The sequence below is a fragment of the Gasterosteus aculeatus genome, chromosome 17, assembly GCF_964276395.1.
Source record: "Gasterosteus aculeatus chromosome 17, fGasAcu3.hap1.1, whole genome shotgun sequence".
Taxonomy (NCBI): Eukaryota; Metazoa; Chordata; class Actinopteri; order Perciformes; family Gasterosteidae; genus Gasterosteus; species Gasterosteus aculeatus.
The window spans coordinates 15,512,789-15,529,416 of record NC_135705.1 but is presented as its reverse complement, the minus strand read 5'-3'; the positions used below and the strand labels follow the sequence as shown (position 1 = coordinate 15,529,416).

At 39.2% G+C, this 16,628-nt stretch overlaps 4 protein-coding genes across 5 annotated transcripts in view; all 4 read left to right on the top strand.

Moving 5' to 3' along the window:
* Window positions 1-313: 313 nt before the first annotated feature.
* Window positions 314-1,917, top strand: gnrh2 (gonadotropin-releasing hormone 2). Its single transcript, XM_040202955.2, has 4 exons — window positions 314-442; window positions 1,012-1,157; window positions 1,266-1,349; window positions 1,726-1,917. Exons 2-4 carry the CDS (start codon window positions 1,023-1,025, stop codon window positions 1,762-1,764), a joined length of 258 nt encoding a protein of 85 aa, XP_040058889.2. The 5' UTR covers window positions 314-442; window positions 1,012-1,022; the 3' UTR covers window positions 1,765-1,917.
* A 462-nt stretch (window positions 1,918-2,379) lies between these two features.
* Window positions 2,380-8,506, top strand: zmat1 (zinc finger matrin-type 1). 2 transcript variants are annotated; one of them, XM_040204608.2, is made up of 7 exons: window positions 2,380-2,539; window positions 5,210-5,304; window positions 5,394-5,477; window positions 5,761-5,893; window positions 6,041-6,325; window positions 6,600-6,690; window positions 7,218-8,506. In XM_040204608.2, the coding sequence occupies exons 1-7, from the start codon at window positions 2,401-2,403 to the stop codon at window positions 8,176-8,178; spliced, it is 1,788 nt and encodes a 595-aa protein (XP_040060542.2). In that variant the 5' UTR covers window positions 2,380-2,400; the 3' UTR covers window positions 8,179-8,506. The 2 variants fall into 2 exon arrangements, with proteins under 2 accessions (XP_040060542.2, XP_040060541.2); XM_040204607.2 differs by having other exon boundaries at window positions 2,381-2,539; window positions 5,758-5,893.
* A 749-nt stretch (window positions 8,507-9,255) lies between these two features.
* Window positions 9,256-16,628, top strand: part of cd8b (cd8 beta) — a 42,571-nt gene continuing 35,198 nt past the window's right edge. Inside the window, exon 1 of the mRNA XM_040204609.2 lies at window positions 9,256-9,419. Within this exon, the coding sequence (XP_040060543.2) occupies window positions 9,368-9,419 (52 nt within the window). The 5' untranslated portion in view covers window positions 9,256-9,367. The remainder of the gene's footprint in view (window positions 9,420-16,628) is intronic.
* LOC120835571 (dynein axonemal heavy chain 8-like) overlaps window positions 12,965-16,628 on the top strand; it is a 30,410-nt gene continuing 26,746 nt past the window's right edge. The window contains exons 1-8 of the mRNA XM_078091703.1: window positions 12,965-13,278; window positions 14,156-14,240; window positions 14,383-14,569; window positions 15,043-15,049; window positions 15,195-15,381; window positions 15,594-15,757; window positions 15,981-16,157; window positions 16,439-16,552. Coding sequence (XP_077947829.1) covers window positions 13,090-13,278; window positions 14,156-14,240; window positions 14,383-14,569; window positions 15,043-15,049; window positions 15,195-15,381; window positions 15,594-15,757; window positions 15,981-16,157; window positions 16,439-16,552 — 1,110 coding nt within the window. The 5' untranslated portion in view covers window positions 12,965-13,089. The remainder of the gene's footprint in view (window positions 13,279-14,155; window positions 14,241-14,382; window positions 14,570-15,042; window positions 15,050-15,194; window positions 15,382-15,593; window positions 15,758-15,980; window positions 16,158-16,438; window positions 16,553-16,628) is intronic.

Here is a 16,628-nt window from a genome sequence, read left to right as displayed (position 1 = left end):
GTTTGCTTCAATGGTATCAAAATAAAGTACACATGAATAATACTGTTTGTTATTAATCTGCTAATTGAGTTACGTGAATGTGTTCAGAATGACATGATTTGGCGGTGGGTATTGGTGACTCCCGGGGGTGTCGGTGCTATTTGCAGGTTATAATTGGAATCGGCCACGTCTTCTGGACCCCTTGTCCCCAGGGATCATTCATTTGACAGCTGGGAACAGGAGGACGGGAGAGGTCAGCGATGGGCGGGGCAATTAGGGGAAGATAATGGAAATGTGCATTGGGACAACTACATATATTCAGGAGGGGGATACGGTTGAAGATAATCTCTAAAGTATTACACTTGAGAGAGACCTTTAGCTGCTGACCGACTGAGACGCCAGCAGAGTGAGCTTCTAGCAGGACCACTAGGGACACCTGTAGTGATAAAGTGGTGAGACTAAGGTAAGGACCCTTTTTACACTTCTTTGTAACTTTGCTGTACTTCATTAAAATATACATAGTTATCATTTGGAGAAGTACAACTTTGGATGTCATTAAGACCGAGCTTCAATAGAAGATGTATATTTAAACAGGACTTTCTTTGTCTCTAAGCAATAACTTGATATGTTAGGCTTAATATTTGTTCAGCAGTTTAACATTTGGCCTGAGAACTGTATATTTTGTCTATTATTATCATAGGAAATATAGGAAAACAATTTAGCAAAAAACTAGCAGTAGAATAAGTAACATTTATATGTCTTTGTCTGCGTTGCTGGACTTGAGTGTATATAATTGTTATGGTGACATTTCTACTCTACATACAGTGTAGTATTTTGAGTTTTTATTGCATACAACGTTAAATCACAGATATTATTTCAATTTATATCTTCTGCCACACATTCTAGTTCAAATTGTAATATTGGAAAATAATAATATAATCTTATTTAATCCCTCCAGAATCTGATTTGATTTCCTAAAGGTCGAAGACCCTTTATTGTAAGAGTTAATCGATGGTCCATCTTTGCCTTTAGGTTGGAATATCATGTGTGTATCTCGGCTGGTTTTGCTGCTCGGGCTGCTTCTCTGTGTTGGAGCTCAGCTGTCTGACGCCCAGCACTGGTCCCATGGTTGGTACCCTGGAGGCAAGAGGGAGGTGGACTCTTTCGGCCCGTCGGAGGTTCGGGATTTGTATTTGTGTGCCCGTGTGAATATAGTTCTCTCATTCAATCGAATGAATATATTCTTTATGTCTACTCTTCCCTCATATTCTGAATCTCACTCTCAGATTTCAGAGGAGATTAAGTTGTGTGAGGCGGGAGAATGCAGCTACTTGAGACCCCAGAGGAGGAATATTCTGAGAAACATCATTGTAAGTGAACTGTTGTGTCCTATTCAGTGCTGTATGTAGGAGGATTGCATGAACAGCATTATAAACTTGTGTTATGACATAAATAGCTGCTTAATAACTAATGTCTTAATTAGCTGCTACAAATGCATGTCAATATAGTTTGTTTGATTAGGCCATGAGTGGTATATGACCACTCTCAGTTATTAGTGTAAAAATGTGGAAAATCTAATTTGATCATCTACACAATGGGGAATTTTTTTTACTTATCTTAAAAGAATGTGTCTTCTCGCAAACGTACACAGGTGCCATTCTGTTGGCAAAATGACTCGCACGTCTATCAAAAGAATTGTTCTTTCAGTATAGTGTGTCTCATATTATACTGTATTACTCTTCACAGTTGGATGCCTTAGCCAGAGAGCTTCAGAAAAGAAAGTGATGGCTTTTTACACTACACTGCTTTCCTAAAGAGTGAAAAACACTTTACGTTGATTCTATGATGTTGTGTCATTGTTAAATGTGTCAGTGAATTGGGTTTTCCCCGTGGTTACAGATGTTGGATTTGCAATGTCCTAAAATAAAATTTTGATATGAACTTCTTCTGTATGTGCATGAGTGTGCGCGTGCGTGCGTGAGAGAAAGAAAGACATTCTATAGTAAATGTTAAGGGAAAAGTTGGGAACCTGGATGGGAAAAGCAGCAAAAAATAGTAATGTATGAACTCCATTTAGATGTTTTGTCTGGCATTGTGCATGATGGCTCTTGGTTTATTATGACAGTCGAATAAAACATTTGAAACATGCCAACCGACAAAAACTGGACATACCTTTTTGATTATTTCTCTAATTATTAAAATAAAATATGTATTATTTGGAGATTTCTTGAATAGATTTTTAAATATTTTTAGTAAATACAATAAATCAATAACATTTGAAATAATTAAACATAATCTAAGTAGTGTTATCCGTACGCCGTTATTTAGGTAATATTGACACAATTCTGCGCGATCTACGGCAATTTCCCGTTTCAGCGAACGTCATCATTAATACGTCACTACGCACGCACACAGAAAAACATGGACGATAGAAGTGTCTGTACTCCGCTGCTTGCGGAGTCAGACACTCAAAATACCACTGCTAGTTCCCCTAACGCGGCTTCTGTCACAAATGCTGGCAAAGTAATAAACACTCAAATAGATAGCACCCAGGTTGAAGGTGAGTTTTGTCCACAACTTGGACATTCAGCTGTATTGTGTCCTAACTGCCGAGCCAATGTTAGCTTTTTGGCTAACTGGCTAACCAGCTCAATAATCAAGTGAGCTAACGTTAAGTTACGCTAGCTCCTTGGCTAACTGCGCTAATGTAAACTGCTTTAACGTTAGCTTCAACGTTAAAAGTTAGGCACAATATATACGTACATGACTCGTTCAATATTCCGCAAGTGAAAAGGCCCTCTTAATCCATAGACCTCGTAAATAGATACAAAGTTAAAGAAGTTGCTCGTTTTGCGAGGTCCGTGAGTGGTCGGTCGATTACGTAATGTCTCGCGTTCTTATGTTAAAACTCGCAAACTTAATTCCCGACCCCAACAACCTTCTGGTTTCATCAACCTCAGTCACATACACGTGGTTAATCCCAGCCGGTTGTCCATCCAGTATTTAATAAATATTAGTATTTTAATAAATAACTTCGTCACCTTGGTTGACGATCAATTGTATATTGTCTCCGGCATAAAGATGAAGACAAAAGACTGGAATTTAAGAGCTTGTGGCAAAATGTGTTCTATAAAAGGTTTGTTTATTGTGTAAACAACATTCGGAACGTATTAAAATAGCTGGATGGATCTCAGGCTTAGACAACGCGTATATTTCGATGCGTTTTGGCCTTTCATTTACACAAAAACGGAGGTTTTATCACGGAAAACGATCATTTCTAAAAACTCCGGCCGAAGTGGAGATTTCTGAAAACTCCGTTTTTGTGTTTGCGTGTGAACGAGGTCCAAAGGAGTTTTAGGTTGTCAAACGTCACAGTATGCGACTTGTTGTTGGTTTTGAGAATTCTGATTGGTCTGCATGTCTTTATCCTTCTCGTTACACTGCCGACTACAGGTTTGGCATAGTTATGATGGCGTCCGGGGCCGTATCTTTTTTTAAAAACGGAGGGGCAGAAATATTCGTTTCTGTAAAAACCCGGCTATGTGTAAATGTGGCCTCAGTCGCTGGAGTTGTTATTGAGTCTAAAATGGCCATTTGTCCTTCCCTCTCAAGATAAGAGTGTAAAAGAAAAATAAATTGTTTGTAAACATTGTACACATTTCGAGATACTGTATCCAAAATCCCTCTGGTCTTGATAACTGCTACTGTGATTATCATTTGGTAAGTACAGTATTTGAAATGTATCAACCGATAGGAATATTTTGGCATATCAAAATGTGCATTCATTGTTTTACTCCTGGCAGATCTTAGTTTATTTGAGCTGTAGTTATTTACATAGATACAGAGGGAAATGCTGTATGTTATTGCATTGTCGTCCTTTTCCAATACATCTGAGTTCTGCCAACGTCAGTATTTGGACTGCAGATATTTCACAGGTCTGATTCCAATTCCATTTTTTTCTTACTTCAATTACACATTTGATAGGCCTCCAGTGGCCATTTTCAGTATTGATTTATATAGTTGTATCTTTTGATAATCAGCACCAATTATATAGCATATCAAATGTTTTACTAAATTAAAAATTTTTTTTTTGATTATTTGAGTATTTAACTGATAATTTAAGATTTTAACATTTCTATTCACCACAAGGCATAAAGGTGATTTAATATCATACAACAATAAGACATATATACAATTATCTTAGTGCAGAATACATTGTTAAACCACGTAAGAAACCTTGTCATAGTAATATTCTGAAAATGAGTTATTGGATGCAAGGATGGAAACATTGAGTTTCATCGTAATACCTCAGTTTGTATTATGATATAATGATTTAATCTAAAAGTGAAACCTTTAACCTGTTTTGGTGAAATAAACACACCCTCATAACCCAATATATGACCAAACAGTCGAGCAATTATGAATAGTACACATTTTTGAGTGCTTTGTGTTGCAAATGAAAATGAGCTTGGTATGATGAATGTACACACAGATGTGTATATATACATCTATAAACATATACAGTACAAGTCAAACATTTGAACATACTCATTGAATGAGAAAATGTTTCCAAACCATGGACTGGTACACTATTATGTTTATATACATATTTATGTTCATACTATCAGGGTAAAGTGTCTGGCTGCTTCCTGCGTTCAAAAGCTGCATAAAGGGAGACGTGTGGTGAAAAATGAAAATACTTTAGACATTGAATAAGTAGATTTGATTCAGTAAATTATGAAACAAACTTTTTCTCACAGTATTAATACGTTACAATTAGTGTTTTTGCCGTTTCCCACAATAACTATCTTTCTTTAAATTGGTCCAAGAACATGATGCATTTTAAATAAATTAAATACATTGAAATTCCCTCTTAAAATGGGCCAATGCACCTTTCCATTTTACGGTTAGTTGTCGTTGCAATGTGTAGAACAGGAAAAGCTGCTTTGCTCACTGTTATCTTGTTCTATGCAGGATCATCACATGTTTGAAACAGTGAATATTATACCAATTCAATCATTTTTCAGCTTCTACTTCTTCATTAACCAATTTGTCCCCAAATAAATATAAATGTATATGTCAAAATCAGTAGTTTAAAGAAACAAGTGTGAACAAGTGAACAAAGAATACAGTAATCTAATATGAGGATTACGTCATACATACATCAATGATCTTTCGGCATTTTCTCTGAGGCTCAATGGTGACAGTGACGGTGTATTCTGCCACACAGGAGACGAGCGACTGGAGGGTCTCCTCACTGACGACTACTGCCATGTGTGCGAGGCTGTGCTGCTCTTTGAGTCTCAGCGGCTGTCGCACTATGAGGTGTGTGCCGCCTTCCAAGCACTGCTCATTGTTGTGCATTTTAGTCTCAGAGCCTGAATGAAAACATCTCTCGTATCTCCCGACCACAGGGAAAAAAACATGCTCAGAAAGTCAAAGTGTACCTGCAGGCCGAGAGAGCTGAGGAGATGGACATCAGGTCAACGGGACTCCAGGTGTGAACCCTTTTAGTCAATTGACTCTCACACATTTAGATGCAATGTTAAACTTTAACTTTGGCAAGACGAACTTTACCAAAGAAGAAACATAAAGCACAATGCTGTGAGTATTTACCGTTGAGTGTCGTTCGAGTGCTTTACTTCTCAAAAGAATATGGGGAGCACAGAGAAGGTCTGAAGAATCGTCCCAGGCACCTAGTTGTCTTTTCTCATTGTTTCCAGGTTACATGGTAACATCAGGAGGCATATATCTGTCTCTTGTGCTTGTTTATTTCAGCAGACCACGACTACTGATAAGGATCGTTTCTGTGAGCTGTGTAAAATGGTGTTTAGCTCCCACGTGGTCGCAAAATCACACTATGAAGGCAAAGTCCATGCGAAAAATCTCTGTAAAGAAGGTCCTCAGCCGCCAGGCAAGTGGCCATTTTGTGATTGAAAGGTGTTATGAATTTTGATATTATCTACTCAACAGTACATTTTGTTGACAGAATATAAGTTTAGCTTCACTTAACTTCAGAAGACAAGACAAATAACAGTAAATTAACAATTTCTTGTTGCAGTTGCAGACATGAAGCCAGAGGTGCAGACTTTGCCAAGTCTGATTCGGGATCCTGGTGGTGCTCAACAGAAGTCCGCCCCACAGAGTGATGTGAAGCATCTCCTGGACCCAGCAGCTGCCCCCAGCGCAGGCATTGACCTAAAAGACCCCAACAAGTTCTGTGCCATGTGTGCTGCTTCCTTCAACAATCCGCAAATGGCTCTGCAGCACTACAACGGACGCAAACACCAGAGGAATCAGGCCAGACAGGACCTGCTCAGAGAGCTCGGAGACGATGACCAAAAAGGTAACACAGAGCGGTGTTAATAATATGCAGCACATCACACCCAACCGCCATATTGAGGTTCAGAAAATGATTATGAATCAGATAGGACATTAGTTTGACACACTACATGTCAGTGCCCAACTGTGAGAAAAGGAGACCAATGACATCAGTAGAAGTAGGAAACAGTGTGAAACCTCAGATCAAGAAGAAAGCGAAGGAAGCTGAATATCTGAGGGCTTATAAGCTGTTGCTTTGTATCCTTCATGCTGTCTCTCTCTCTCTGTGTTGTCTGCAGCAAACTCCCTGATGTGTCAGATGTGTAGCCTGCAATTTAACTCCGTGGAGATGTACCAGGCCCACATGCAAGGGAACAAACACCAGATTAGGTAAAAATTCGTTTTCCTACAAACACTCCACTGTCCTAATTTATACTCCACTTGGAATGTAATCTGTGGTTACTTGTTGTTCAATTTGTATTTCTAGAGACACGGCAACTTTAAAGCAGCAAATTCCTGTTTAGCAATAGTTCAGATTAATATCAACACCTCACCACTTTTAGCTGATTGTCACTCATGTTTTGGTTTTCAGTCCAAATATGAATTGTGTAACCGAGTCCCATGGCCATGTTAAATATTTGAATGAGGTGTAAAGTGTGCATAGCCTGCTGCAGTTAGCTACAGGTGCAGGACTAAGGAAGCATAACAAAGAAATGCCTTTGCTTTTACCATGAATGAAACCCAGTTGGACCTAAGTAGAGTAAGTTAGACAGACAGCTGATGATAATAGAAGAATTGGTTTCTGTACATTTTTTATGCTTTCCAGTGACACAAAATACTAAATGTGGCTTTAGTTTAACATCATTTATCAGCTAATTGAATAGCAACATAATTTGTGCTTGTATGTTCCTGGCCAGGGAGAAAAAGGTTGTGAATCTTTGCAAATCACAACAAAAAGACTACAACACATTTGCAGATGAACTGGCCGATTACGTTCAGGTTCAGAAGGCTCGTGGAATCACCCCCAAGGCCGGTCAGGTCCTCCCTGCGGGGGACCTACGAACAGAGGGGAAGGAAGGTGATAAAGAGGAGGAAGCCTTTCACATGGGGGACAGTACTGAACTCAACCTGCGCATGCCTCACCTCCCTCCCCCCTCCAACCCTCCTCATCACTCCCACCCCGGCGGTTACTACCCACTTGCAGGGTGGCGGCCTCCGTATCAGGGCCCCCCGCGGCCTTCCCATCACTGGGATTACAGCTTCCCTCCGGTGGTCCCTGCGGGGACGAGCTCTCCACGGTTCACCAACCCACCCACAAACAGGAGGAGGCGCAGAAGGGAGTTGAGCTCCTCCTCGTGTACCACCTCGTCGTCTTACTCCTCCTACAGCAGTAGCTCAAGTGACAGCGATGTCAGCGAATACAGGCGCAGAGAGAAGAGGAGAACTAGAACATCCGGGAGGGAAGGAGACCGGAAGGCAAGGGATGAGGATTCGGACAAGGAGAGGAAGAGGAGGAAGCGACGAAGGATGGAAACAGATGATGACGAAGTATCCGGAGAGTCCGAGAAAGAGGGCAGCAGAAAAAAGCGGAAAAATCACAGCAAGCAGAGAAAAAGAGAAAATAAATGCAGAGAGGAGGACTTTGAGGTGGAAGGAGGGAAACGGGTGACGGACAATTTAATGCGAGAGAGCATGATGCTCAGTAGGAAGGAGACTGGAGTGCATATTCATGCTGAAATGAATGTTGAACAGGGGGAGTGTGGACAGGACCAGCCAGCCAAAGCGAAATACAGGAAAGAGAAGAAGAAAATCAAAATGAGAGCAGACACGAGGTCAGAGGAGGAGAAGCTGTGGGATGACTCCATTCTAGGATGTTGAACTAATAAACTATTGAGCAAAAGCATTAAGGTATTGTGAGCAGGACGTGTTAAATACCATAAGCTGTCTATTTTGAGAATATTCTTGACAGCCGTCAAGGAAGCAGTTTTTATTATCGCTCTGACAGCCAAACGAGTTGTCTGTGGGTGTGCTAGCTGGCTAGCCACGTTGAGTCAATTTGTGCTTTTTAAGAATGAATGATTGGTTTCTCATACATAACCACAGCTTTAATATCTTTATTTTCCACTAAGACACTTCATAATGTATTTGATTTAATTAATGTTCACATATGTATTCATTGTTTGCTGTGATAAATAAGAATCCGATTTTTCTTGCCTATCATTTGAAATGATCACTAAGTACACTTGACTTACCAATTCATCAATATTGCTTCTGTGCTTGTGGCGTTTAGCAGCCTGAGGTGGGCACTGTCGAGCTTCATTCAGAGCATCAGTACCGCCAATAAAAGCCCACAGATGTTAGAGACTTACTCAGTTCACTTCCTTTGAAACTTGTGCTCTCAGAGGAACACAGACGTTTTAAAGACGGCTGTCAGAGGACACCGCAGACAGCCGAGACAAGTGCAGCACGTTGTGGATCAAATTGAATCGGTTGATTATTGAAAGATCTCTGCAGCACATCAAGACTGTTTTGATGAGACATTGCCCTAGTCTACAGCGCACGTGTTATAGATGCACTTGCACATCAAAATTGGTGTTTGGGGTCAGACAGGTGCAAAAGTTAAAATGACGACATCTCTTGACAACATTGGTTTACGTGATGAAACAAAGGAAGTTTATGCCACTTAAAGACAACTGAAAAAAAAGGTAACGTCAAGTTGTAAACCATCCTTTGTCTTGTAAGGATACACTTGAACTACTTTTTTTGTTTTAAATAGGCCAACAGAGCGTTTGACCTTTTTTGGCAACACACCAATTTCATCAAAGAACTAGTTAGTGGTTTTTGTTTCTATTTGACTATCAGCTGGGTGGTTTGTGGACCACACATGCATCGCATCATACCTGTGTGTGTCACACTGGGGTGTTACCATGATGACTCAGGACCCTGCCAGCTCAGTTCCTCCCATCACCTCTGACAGATAAAGATCAGGAAAAGAAAGTATCCGCAGAATCCCTCAGCTGCCTTTCAAGATACGCAGACACGTACACATATCGGTGACCAGAGAAAAATGTCCGCGCTGCCATTAGCGTGGACGCTGCTGACTGTGTCGCTGACATCAGGTAAGACCTCCAAGGTTCCCTGCTGATTCGTAAGCGACGGCCGTTCTTTCGCAACTTTGTCAGTGGCCAGCATCCAGGGATGTGTTGTTGTCTACTCAACCAGAAGCCTTTCTGAAGTTAAACTTGAATCATTTTTTAATTGGTTGAAAACGATCATAACCATTGTATATAATAAGATATAGATAAATTGGAAGGTTGTTTTTAATGGTACAACAGGTGACTTGGTTTACACAGATTAGCGGCGTAGCCTTCGGTTCCTTTGCTAAAACGGTCAAGCTTCCATGGGAGTTATTTAAATTGTATCTCAGTATTGTACTGGCATAGCTCATTAATTCTGTTATTTATTTATTCATTTCATTAATGTAATGTGTCAAATTTACAAGACAATTCCTGTTGTCAGTATTGGATTATGGTAGAAATGATTAATAACGTATCAACACGCCGAAGGGGGAAGCACTTTGTTCTCTTCCCTGGAATAAAATAAAACTTCTTGCTGGCGTTTTCGCACAATACAATTAACATGTGTGGGTTGGTGACACGCAAGCCAAAACATGCGGGCGTTTTATTTAAGTATTTCCCACCTTCACTCGTCGATGAGTTGCAGGTGTAAGTCTGAAGTTAATCTCTCGTAACTCCTCTGACAACCACCCAAACGCTTAGCGAGCTCGTCTGCAGTGCCTCCAAACAGCAGCATTCTAACATTCCTCACGCAGGCCTCATAACAGACTGTACGTCCACCGACACAACACATCACCTGCTCCTGAACGTGGCCAAGACCAGAGAGATGGTGGTCGACTTCGGGAGGAAGACGACGGCTCCGCTACCGCTGAGGGTTCTGGGAGAGGAGGTGGCCATGGTCGAGGACTACAAGTACCTGGGTGTCTCCATCGACAACAGACTGAACTGGAAGACCAACATCATCGCCGTCTACAGGAAGGGGATGAGTCGACTCTTTTTCCTGAGGAAGCTTCGATCCTTCCATGTGTGGAGCAAGATGTTGGAGATGTTCTATCAGTCTGTTGTGGCCAGTGCTTTGTACTTCGCCGTGGTCTGCTGGGGGAGCAGCATTGGAGCCGGTGACACCAACAGACTTAACAAACTTGTTAAGAAGGCCGGCTCCATCATTGGCTGCAAACAGGACAGCTTGGAAAAGGTGTTGGAGGGGAGGTCACTGAAGAAACTGTTATCCATATTGGATAATCCTGACCACCCCCTCCACCACCTGCTACAGGGACAGCGGAGCACGTTCTCCAACAGACTCCTTCAGCTCCGCCGTCACAAGGACCGATACAGGAGGTCATTCCTGCCCAGTGCAATAACACTCTACAATAAATCATCCCAGGCTAAAATAATGACAATAACAACCCTGTACTGCTGTGATGTTGCTGCTCTTCCTCTTCCTCTTCTCCTTTTACAAATTATTATTATTGTCTCTTTTGGAAGGTTATTCTTTTGTTTCAGTTTTAGTTTATTTAACTTAATTTAATTTAATATTTCTATCTTATTGTATTGTATATAATGTGTATCTTTTTATTCTATTTTCTTCCCTGTACATGCTGCTGTGATACCAAAATTTCCCTCTTGAGGGATCAATAAAGTATCAATCAATCAATCAATCAATCAATCAATCACATACAACTCAAGCTGCTTTTAGCACATGCCTCACACATCGTTGTATTGCTGCTCTGTAACATTATGTTTTGCAGTTTGGATTTTCCAGAAAAGCTGAAACACTTCAGCAGAGCCTTCTACCTTTATTCAAGGGGAATAAGTATATATATTTTTGGAGGAACAGGATTAATGCAGGATTTTTCCCAAACAGCAAAGATGAGGCCATACAAAGATGAGGCCGCGCGCTCCGGCGCTAACGGCCGGAGCGCGCGGCGCCTCAGCGGTGAACGATAACGGTTATGACTCAACCGTTTACCGTTACGTTAGTTCACTGGATAGGGGCTGAATAACAATCTCATCTGTCGGCGGTCAACCAACAAACAAAAAAACAGCGAGCCTTTGGTAAAAAGAAACAGCACTTCGAGAAAATGTGGTCAACTGAGTTTAGGTAAGCAGAATATGAGTTGCAATCATTTTAGACAAGTTAAAAAGAGGTAACCTTAACTTAAAAGTTGAACTAACAGTACCTCCGCGCTACCGTTAAGTTATATCTGTAACGGCAACCGCAATAACGTTAAATTAACGTTAGCTCTAGCTTTAGCTAGACTAATGTTATTTTCGATGTTATTTAGCTTAGACCAGGCAATGTTTTCACAAGTTAATGTTAACCCACTGTTAACGTTAATCTGATCCAACGTTAAGTTAACAGTGACGTAACTGGAAGTTAACGTTTGTAACCGTTAACGTTATCATTACAGCACACACACACACACACACACACACACACACACACACACACACACACACACACACACACACACACACACACACACACACACACACACTCACACACACACACACACCCGCGCGCGCGCTATGTAACGTTAACATAACCAACTTTAACGTTAGCTTTGTGACATAGCACAGACATGTTAGCTTGACAGCTATTCAACGTAACCTTACGTATTGAAAAGAGTATTGAAAGCCAACAAACGTTAATTTATGGTAATTTGACTTCAACGTGTGTTGGGCCTGTGGCACGAGTATCGAACGTTAATAATGGTAACGTTAACTTCAAAGCCGTTTAATGTATAGTTTAGCTTAGTAGTAACATTAATAGTTAGTATTCAGTCTTTAAGTACAATGCATAACACATATATACAAACTAATATAATGATTACATTGTTACTTAAAAGGTAACGTTGTAAGCAGAATCATAATGATTATATATTCCAATCCTAAATTGTTATCAATTAAGTTACCCTCAAGACGTTTTGATTAAAAGAAAGAAAAAATATAACGTTATATAACTTATAACTTACGGCCAATTTGATTGATTTACGGTCAATTTAGTATCTCTCATAGTTACATAGCTCATGTATGGAGAAAAAACGTTCACATACGTACACAGTCTGGCAGTGACTTTGCTTTTGATTTGAACATTGTTTGCATTCTTTTATAATATGTCAAATCAAACAAGGGGTTTGTGTGTTCATAAAAAACAGCCTGATTCAATTTATAAGTGTTTTATAGATTGAACCCCACACATCCACAACATATGGTATGTAAGGAAGTATAAGTGAGCATTACATGATATGAAATGCCTTAGAAGTAAATCTCTTAATTTATACAGTATTGCTATTGACTTTAAAATTGTACCATTAATAGAATCAATATATTGTCTCCATGTTACTTTATGTTCTAAATGTAAGTTAAGTAAACCCCTCAAACATAAATGTAAGCCTAACCCAACTTTAGGGGGAAATTACTACTTATTTGGCGTTATCATAGGCTAAATGGATGTAGAAAACAATCTCACGTGGCAGTTTGGGTCAACTAATTAGTTTTTAAAAAAGTAATAAAAAAAAATTGAACCAGAGAGAATAAGCAGAGTGACTGATTGTTTTTCAACAGCAAAGGGGGTGTTGCCTGAGCTCTTCATGATGGATGCACATAAAAAGATAAACAAGCATGGTGGTCAGGTAAGTTAACACCTTTATGAGATCATTGGCTTTCAGAACACATGTCAATGCACCCATTAAAAGTATGACGTTTTGTTATGCATTCTTACTTGTGTAAGATAATTTCTGTTGTTTACAACCCATGTCTTTCTCAGTCCAAATACCAGCAGGCAAGAGAAGAGCGAAAGATGCTCCTCACCCCTGCACACAAGTACATGATTGACATCCTGGCTGAAAGGCTGGATCTGAATCCAACGACAGTAGAAGAATTTATTTTAGATTCTTCTGTGAGTTTTTCAATTGGGATACCATTAGTATCATATAAAGCCCCTTTCCCACAGGACACCCCCCCCTATCTAGCTTTTCCATCAGTGGGAAAGGTCACAATCAGCATTCATTCCTGGGTCAAATGATTGCACTAGTCATTAGTATTTACTGGCTCTAGCTCTGATTGGCAGTGAAGGAAACATTACACCCTGGTGGACACGTTTATTATCCACCTGTATTCTATTGCGATGGTATATGGCGTTTATTGAAGTGAATAAATAATAAATAACATCAGCACAGGTTTACCCATTTATTATAATATTTTAACACATACAATTTATGCTCTCTCCTCAAAGCCAACAGACTTTAATCAGACAACATCGTTAAACAGACTTCATCGAAAGTTGACAGAAAAAAAATTGAACTACAATCGCCTTGTTGTTCTTTTCACTATTCCAACAATAGGCAGAATAATAATAGAAAGATATAACCAAAGATATAACCACAACATTTTCACTGTTTACTAAATGCATCTGACTTTGAACATTACATAACAGGGAACAATGTTTTTTGGACAGTTTGGTTCCATACAATCAGGTTTCTGAACAAAATAAATGAAAAATCAAACATTGATAAGAGATCATTTTTTCACCTGGAAAATAATATTGGTCAGTTTTATCTTGTTATTTTACTATCCGGAACGAAAACTCTTTGCTCTGCTCTTTTTTGGCTTCACTCTGTTAGCCATGTGATATTACTTTGGCATTAATATACCTAAAGTATCAGCATTTGAACCAACATCAGTTGCTATTATAGTTACTAATACTACAATTTTCTTTCTAGTTGAATTTCTCTCATGCCCTCTAACTGTACCATTTATGTTTGCTTGCTCAATAGCTGGATGCTTTTGATAATTTCTTTGCCAAAGGAGGTTGTAAAACCATTTCCTTTGTGTATCAAGAGGCAGAAATACCAGGAATAGGTAGGCATAATTGCATTACAAGATTGATTTTGTTGGTCCTCGTAATGATGAACATTCAAACTTAAGTAAACATACGTATTAATTGTTAAGGCCTATCACTGTTTTTCATCTCATTAACATAAATAATAAAATACAATTTCAGAGTGTGGACGTTCATATCGTGGGCCCACCAAAGGGGAAAAAATATTGAGGCTGTTTTTAGCCGATCTGTCTCAGACATGCCTTACAGGCATTTGCTGCTTTTTCACACGGACCAGAGTGGACGTTCCTGTGAATTCAGAAAAAATACATGAGGTAGGACAATCATTCATATGTATGGTAGTGTCTTTGTAATTGTATTATAATCCTGTCTTGGTATGATGGACATATTTTGACATTTGACTATTCTATTTTAATAGCCAATAACCAAAATAGCCGGTTGAATTGGCATTACCGTATTATTATGTATGTGCTAAAAGAGGTTCTTGACTGCCCGAAAGGGAAAAAAGGAAAATATATTGATTCCTTATTTAGTGAGTTTTGCATGCAGAGTAATATTTCTTGTTTCTTGGTTCATATTTATTTATTATTATTACATATGTTGAGTGCACCTCTCTCTTTTTCTGTGATTAGCTAACCATAATTCATCCCAATGTGCGAAAATAGTAATATCTAACAGTTAAAAATGAGCGTACGTTGATCAAGATTATGCAAACTTTAAATCTTGGAAATATGATACAAGTATACATACATACAAAGGCAAGGCTTTAGTCCCATAACACATCACATCACAACATCCATCAGACTGGATGAATTCAATCAGTATTCCCGTATTCATTTAGTTTAAAGCATATCTTGCATTGGTTAGGTAAATAATTGCTACAAAAGAAAATGCAACTAGTACTAAGCTAGGTTTTGCTTCTTTGCCTTTGGATTTTGTGACATGATTGATGATATTGTCTTGGTGCTTTGTAGGAGATCTTCTTTTCAATGATCGATGCCAGAGATGGCCTCTTGAAAGGAATAAAGAATTCCTTCAACTTTGTGCTACCAGCTCTTGACGCAGCTCAAAACTGGGGTGCCTTAGATAAGTCTAGACATGGGAAAAAAATAATAAAGGATTTCAAGTACACCATAAAACGTTGTCTTAACTCCTTAGATGGTAAGTCATTATTTTATTGAAGTCGTCAGTTACATTATTTTTAATATCTGAAAGACATTAAAGCAGTACCACGTCCTAACGATTTAGTTTAAAAAGTCACTTTATTAATTTTTTGAGTGATTCATTATCTGTTATCATTGCTATTGTGGTAAACAAAAGGGTGTTTTTTATGTACATTTTGATGGTCTTTATCTTTCTTGCTTGTACCCCAGACATCCAAATGAGAAATGAGAGTGTTGTTCATCTGAAAGCAGTCACAGATATTGACTTCTCTACGTTGGCCTCTGTTGATGATATGAAAGTTGCAGCCCATAATTTTGACATGGTGCATCGACTGGAAGAAATTCTGATTCAGTGGTATAAACAAATTGAGCAGGTCGGTAAAATTAAGTTTTATTGTTATTACTCAACAGCCAAATTTATGTGAACAGAATCAGGGTTTCTCCTAGTATTAACGGTGAGAGAACTAGAACTTAACACAAAATACATGTAAACATGTTGAAGCATATTACTTCCTGAATGGATTTTATTGTAGATGGGTTGATGGAATCGCTGCCATGTAAAGGGAAATTGTAACCATCTGTGTCTATAATCATCAGGTCCTGATAGAAAGTGATCAGTTAAGGAAAGCGGTTGATTCTGCAGGGCCACTAAGTGAGTTAGAACATTGGAGAAAAATGTCTTTACGGTTCAATTCCATCATCACTCACATCAAAGGCCCAGAGTGTAAGGCAGTGGTAATGGTGCTCCATATCAGCCATTCCAAGATCATGCAGGTACGGAGAAAGTTATTCAGAATTTTTGCCAGGTTTTGAATTGATCTGATAATAGTTTGATGTGTGTATAGTCACAATATGACTGATTAACGCTGTGTAAAATCAATAAATCAAATATCTATAGTGAAGTGTTACAGTGGTGTATGTGCTGTAGTGATGATCAATAATCTAATCCACAGTGAAGATGTTTTTCCATGGAGATGAAAAATGCAATTTCTTATTTTAAATGTGTAACCTTTGGGTTTTTTAAAGACTGCTTTTTCAAACCTGTACCCCTGTAGAAGTGGCGGGAGCTGGATGCCAGGATAACAGATCGGACCAATGAGGCAAAAGACAATGTAAAATTCCTTAACACGCTGGAGGAAGTCTGTCAACCTCTGTACAACAGTGACCCGGTACGTATAATTAGTAATTGGATATGATGACTAGCTGGTAATATGATGTAGTAGTTGCGCGCTCTGTGTTCGCTGG